At 46.7% G+C, this 6192-nt stretch overlaps 1 protein-coding gene across 1 annotated transcript in view; it reads left to right on the forward strand.

The window, feature by feature from the left end:
• Positions 1-33: 33 nt before the first annotated feature.
• The window catches only part of LOC107300312 (arf-GAP with Rho-GAP domain, ANK repeat and PH domain-containing protein 1-like), a gene marked incomplete at both ends in the record, with an annotated part of 23722 nt that continues 17563 nt past the window's right edge, over positions 34-6192 (forward strand). The window contains 2 exons of the mRNA XM_015829647.1: positions 34-214; positions 5600-5751. Of these exons, the coding sequence (XP_015685133.1) occupies positions 34-214; positions 5600-5751 (333 nt within the window). The remainder of the gene's footprint in view (positions 215-5599; positions 5752-6192) is intronic.

Here is a 6192-nt window from a genome sequence, read left to right on the forward strand (position 1 = left end):
CTCCCCTCCCTGTCCCCCCCCCCTGTCCTCCCCCCCCAGGCCCTCTGCACAGCAGTGACCACCAGTGACCTGGCCGAGAGCCTCTCCCTACTCTTCTGTGGGGCCGAAGCCAATTGCTACACCGGAGACCCGGATTATCCCACTCCGGTTGCCCTGGCAGAGCAAGCTGGACAGAGGCTGCAGATGGAGTTCCTGATGCAGAACAAGACCTCCGGTAAGGGGAGGGGGCTGCAAATGGGAAAGAAGGGGGGCTGGAAGTAGGAGGGGGCAAATACCCCTCCTTGATGGGCAGGCAGAGACTTGGAACCACGTCCAGCCGATGGACTACGGGGTCTTCTTGACCCCTGGATGGCCGGTTGGGCCCCAAGGGGGTTGGGGTGGGTCGGTGGGCTTTTCCGTGCTCAAGGAGTGGGGTGTTTTTTTGGCCTGTTGTTTTGGGGAGGGGGTCCTTTCAGGGCCTCCGTCTTAGCCGAAGAGGAAGGCAAGGAGCAGGGGAGAAGAGCCGAGCCAGTCCTGAGACCTTCTGCACGTTGCCGTGGCCGATTGCGCAGCCAGCCAGATGTTCAGAGTGGATTTGGCATTTTGGCCCACCTCCCTGGGATGGGCAGATGTGGGTGATTGATGGGGTTTAAGGTTTTAGAGCAGGGGGGTCAGCTCTTCCCAGTGAGTCAAACGGCCTCTTGCCATTGACCGGTGGTGAATTTGTCAATGCCGATGGGTTTCGAGGGCTGCTCCAGATGTTTGGGGGATTGCACCCAGGGGGTCTGTTATCATGAGGGCGGTTTGCGCAGTCAGCCAGATGTTTGGACTCGATTTGATAGGCAGGTCTGGATGTTTGATGGTATTAATGGTCTCGTCAGGATGTCAGCCGTTCTAAATCAAGCTGCCTTCTGCAATTGACCGATGGGGATTTTGTCAAGGCCCAGGGTTGTTATTATGGTTTGTCGCAGAGTCAGCCAGATGTTCGGACTAGATTTGAATATTTGTATACACCCACCGATTCCTTCCCAAGGACCCTGGGATGGGCAGGTCTGGGTGTTTGACGGTATTAAAGGTCTCGTCACAGGATGTCAGCCGTTCCGAGTCAAGCTGCCTTCTGCAATTGACCGATGGGGATTTTGTCAACGCCCAGCGTTGTTATTATTATGGTTCATCGCAGAGTCAGCCTGGATTTGGCGTTTGTGTCCATTTGTCCAGTCCTTCTCAAGGACCTGGGATAGGAAGGTGTGGTTGTTTGATGGTCTTAACAGCATCACCGCTCTTCTGAGCAAAGTTGCTCTTTGCCGTTGACCAACGGGGTGATTCTCTCAATGCCGCTGGGGTTCAGGTGGCGCTCCAGATTATTGGCACGGCCACCCATCTCGTACAGGGGATGCTCAGTGCCTCCCATCTGGTGAAAACAACCATCCAATAAAAACAAGTTTAAAAAACCCCCAATATTCAGCCATATAAAAACCATCCATAATCTTTTCTCAAACAAAAATACAGCTAGTCCTCAACGTTCAACACGGTCTGTTTGTTGTGGGGCAGGCAGGAATCTGGAGAAGATGCCCTCCCACTTTTAAGCAGTGAGGGAAGGGGTGAGGGGTGAGTAGGGGCACCAGCTTGTAAGTGCAAAAGAAGGCAAGGGCCCACCTCAAAACAGGTGCTGTTGAAACAGAATGGACATCGAAGAGCGACTTTACAATTAGTCCTTGACTTATGACCACAGTTCATTCATTGATTTATTGATGCATCGATCAATTGATTCATTGATCGAATGATTCTTTGATTGATTCATTGATTGATTCATTGATTCATTCATTGATTCATTCATTTATTAATTCATTTATTAATTCATTCATTGATTGATTCATGATTCACTGATTGATTCATTGATTCATTTATTGATTGATTCATTGATTAATTCATTGATAGATTGATTGATTGATTCATTCATTCATTGATTCATTCATTGATTCTATCAGAGCGTGCACAGTCTTATTGCGCAAGATAATCCAGGAGTAACCACAGTAAACAGTGGTCTATATTAAATGGTGGTTTATCTTACATTATCTACAATATCAACATACATACTCATGCTAATGCAGCAGGATCCAACAAACCACAGTTACAGCAGGAAAATGGAAGAGAGAGAACACATCTGCAGAGCCTTCCCTTTTAAACAAAGGCTCTTAAAGAGACACAGACCCTGCTGAGTCATTCCCATCATTACATCTTAACATTACATAAGCTGGTTAGCTGTTAACTCATGACCTTGACCGATTCATTGATTCATTCAATTTCTACGACCGCCCGTCTCAGCCAATGACTCTTGGGACAACTGAGATCGGAATATCCTGGGCAGAGCAAAGTGGTTGTTAGCTGAGTTGCGCCCAAGTGCCGTGGCTTTTAAGCCAATCATTCACTTGGTTAAGTGAATCCCACAGTTGTTAAGCAGATCCGGCTTCCCCCATTGACGTCGCCTGTTGGAAGCCGGCTGGGAAGGTCCGAAACGGCCTCCACCTGACCTGGGATACTGCAGCCATCAGAAATAGACGCTGGTGGCCGAGCGTCCAAATTTGGATCCCCTGACTGTGGGGAGACTGCAACGGCCATCGCTTTTTTCAGTGCTGTCGTAACTTGGAACGGTTGCTCAACGAAGTGTTATAAATTGAGGATAATAATAATAATAGTAATAATAATAATAATAATAATAATAATAATAATAATAATAATAATAATAATAATAATAATAATAGTAATAATAATAATAAAGTTGGAAGGGACCTTGGAGGTCATCTAGTCCAACCCCCTGCTCAGGCAGGAAACCCTATAGGATCCCCTGCTTGAAAAGGGGTTGGACTAGAAGACCTCCAAGGTCCCTTCCAGCTCTATTCTGATTGATTCATTATGGATGGATGGATGGATGGATGGATGGATGGATGGATGGATGGATGGATGGATGGATGAGAGACCACCAGAAGATCCTAAGGCTATAAACCAGCCTGTGAATTTGAAAAACATGCTCAGGAAAAAAAAACCAACCCAGAGTAAAATCACTTCGCTGTTGCTGGAGCCCAGCAGGATTGGAGACCATCCTTATCTCTCCTTTCCAAGAACTGACATGTTCTCTTCTTTCCTGCATGGATCTCTGACCGCAGAAACGTGGAAAGGAAAGAATGCAGGGTGTGTAAAGGCCTTTCCTGGCAAATCCAGGAGGAATTTCCAGCAGTGAATGATGGATTGTTGTGGGGTATTTTGTGAGTCACTCAAATGCAACAGCTGGTTCCTTCAGCTTCCTGGCAAGGAATGAGGTCCACCAGGAAGTTAAGAAATTTGTGCAGAGGTGTGACAAGGAAAGGGTTGGGGTCCTTATGAAGCAGGAGACCCCCCCCCAAAGAACAGGCAACCCCCAGCTTCTCAGCTCCTCCTTAAACCCCTTCAGGTCAAAAGCAGGAATTTGAATCCCTGCAGAAGCCGGAAAACTCCTGGCTGGCCTCAGTTTGTTGGTGGTTGATTGATTGATTGATTGATTTGATTTGATTTGATTTGACTTGATTCCTATGTCCGGTCATCTCAGCAAACAGCTCTGGGCCACTCACAATTCAAAGCATTCATTACAATTAAAATCTCAATAAAAATAGTAAAAATAGGTGAGATGATATAAATTCTCCTGCTTCAGCAGGGGGGCTGGACTAGAAGATCTCCAAGGTCCCTTCCAGTTCTATTCTATTCTATTCTATTCTATTCTATTCTATTCTATTCTATTCTATTCTATTCTATTCTATCATTATTCTAGTCTATATTTCTATTCTGTTCTGTTCTATTCTATGTTATTCTATTCTATTCTATTCTATTCTATTCTATCATTATTCTATTCTATATTTCTATTCTGTTCTGTTCTATTCTATGTTATTCTATGTTATTCTATGTTATTCTATTCTATTCTATTCTATTCTATTCTATTCTATATTTCTATTCTGTTCCGTTCCATTCCATTCTATTCTATTCTATTCTATTCTATTCTATTCTATTCTATTCTATCATTATTCTATTCTATATTTCTATTCTGTTCCATTCCATTCCATTCCATTCCATTCCATTCTATTCTATTCTATTCTATTCTATTCTATTCTATTCTATTCTATTCTATTCTATCATTATTCTATTCTATATTTCTATTGTGTTCTGTTCTATTCTATGTTATTCTATTCTATTCTATTCTATTCTATTCTATTCTATTCTATTCTATTCTATTCTATTCTATTCTATTCTATTCTATTCTAGTAAAAGCTGTTATAAAACAATAAAAAGCATTAAAACACCAGTTCCTGCAGGAGACCCCCTCCCCGCCATCCCTTGGCCCGTTCAAAAGCCCCCCACCCCACCCCTTTTGTTTCCAGGGACATTTGAAGGATTAAGGGGTCCAAATCTCCCTCCCAAACAGAAGGGCGGCAACCGTTGATCGGAGAGACAGACTGAAAAACCAGACGTGCTTTTGAAGGAGGGGAACCTGGCTGGTGTTTTGTTAGTAGAACATCTGGTTTTCATTGTCCCCCCCCCTGCCGCCCCCCTCCCAGCCCTTGGGATGTTGAATTTGGCTTCCCGGTCTTAGAAAAGATATAAAAGCAGGAACAGCCATCCCTGGACTGGGAAGCTGTCTGACCCTGCGTCTCATCATCTGAGGCAGGGGTCTCCAAGCTGGACCCCTTTAAGATATGTGGACTTCAACTCCCAGAATTCCCCAGCCAGCCATGCTTTCCTCCCTCCCTCACTTCTTTCCCTTCCTTCCTTCCTCCTTTCCCTCCCTCCCTCCGGTCCTTGTTTCATCCCTCCGTCTCTTCTCTCCTTCCTTCCTTCTTTCCTCCCTCTCTCACTTCTTTTCTTTCCTTCCTCCTTTCCCTCCCTCCCTCCCTCCGTTCCTTGTTTCGTCCCTCCGTCTCTTCTCCTTCCTTCCTTCTTTCCTCCTTCCCTCACTTCTTTCCCTTCCTTCCTCCTTTCCCTCCCTCCCTCCCTTCGTTCCTTGTTTCATCCCTCCGTCAGTTCTCCTTGCTTCCTTCTTTCCTCCCTCACTCCTTTTCCTTCCTTCCTCCTTTCCCTCCCTCCCTTCGTTCCTTGTTTCGTCCCTTCTCTCCTTCCTTCTTTCCTCCCTCACTTCTTTTCCTTCTTTCCTCCTTTCCCTCCCTCCCTCCCTTCCCATCCCATCCCATCCATCCCATCACTCCCTCTCTCCATCCATGCTGGCTGGGGAATTCTGGGAGTTGAAGTCCACAAATGGAACCACCTCCCTCCAGAAGCGGTGAATGCTCCAACACTGGAAGTTTTTAAGAAGAGACTGGATAGACATTTGTCCAAAATGGTATAGGGTTTCCTGCCTGAGCAGGGGGTTGGACTAGATGACCTCCAAGGTCCCCTTCCAACTTTATTATTATTATTATTATTATTATTATTATTATTATTATTATTATTATTAAGTGTTAAAAGTGGCCCAGCTTGGGGACCCCTGCCTTGGATGCTGGCTGGGGAATTCTGGGAGTTGAAGTCCACAAGTCTTAACGTGACCTGCCTCCCGCCCGGTCTCCACCGGCCCCTCTTTTGCTATGTCTTGTCTTTGCAGAGACCCCCCAGCTGGACGCTGGCCCCCAGGCTGAGCAGTGCTACTCGGTCATCTCGCTCTCCGTGGCCCACAATGGCTTCCTCTACAAGGCGCCCTCCATGGCCAAGCTGGCCCTCGAACGCAAGTCCCGAGAAGGTCAGACGAAGCCCTGGGTGTGTGTGGAGGGGGGGGACTTTTCTAGGGGTTTTTGCCTGAACAAAGTCCAGGAACAGAAAGAGAAGAGATTTACACACACACCCACACCCCCCCCACTTCCCTGCAGTTTGCGGCTTTCCATACTCTAGTTTGATTCCATTCTGTTGCTTCCCTCCCTTCCTTCTCCCCTCCTTCCCACCCTTTCTCCTTGATTTTATCTCCCTCCCTCTCTCTCTGCTTCCTTCCTTCCTTCCTTCCTTCCTTCCTTCCTTCCCTCTCTCTCTCCCTCCCTCCCTCCCTCCCTCCCCTCCCTTCCTTCCCTCCCTCCCTCTCCTTCTTCCCTTCCTTCCTTCCTTCCCTCCCTCCCTCTCCTTCTTCCCTTCCTTCCTTCTCCCTCCCTCCCTTCATTCCTTGTTTCATTCCTCCGTCCCGTCTCTCCTTCCTTCTTTTCTAACTCA

The sequence above is a fragment of the Protobothrops mucrosquamatus genome, unplaced genomic scaffold (genome assembly GCF_001527695.2).
Source record: "Protobothrops mucrosquamatus isolate PMUCROS unplaced genomic scaffold, P.Mucros_1.0 scaffold6652, whole genome shotgun sequence".
NCBI lineage: Eukaryota > Metazoa > Chordata > Lepidosauria > Squamata > Viperidae > Protobothrops > Protobothrops mucrosquamatus.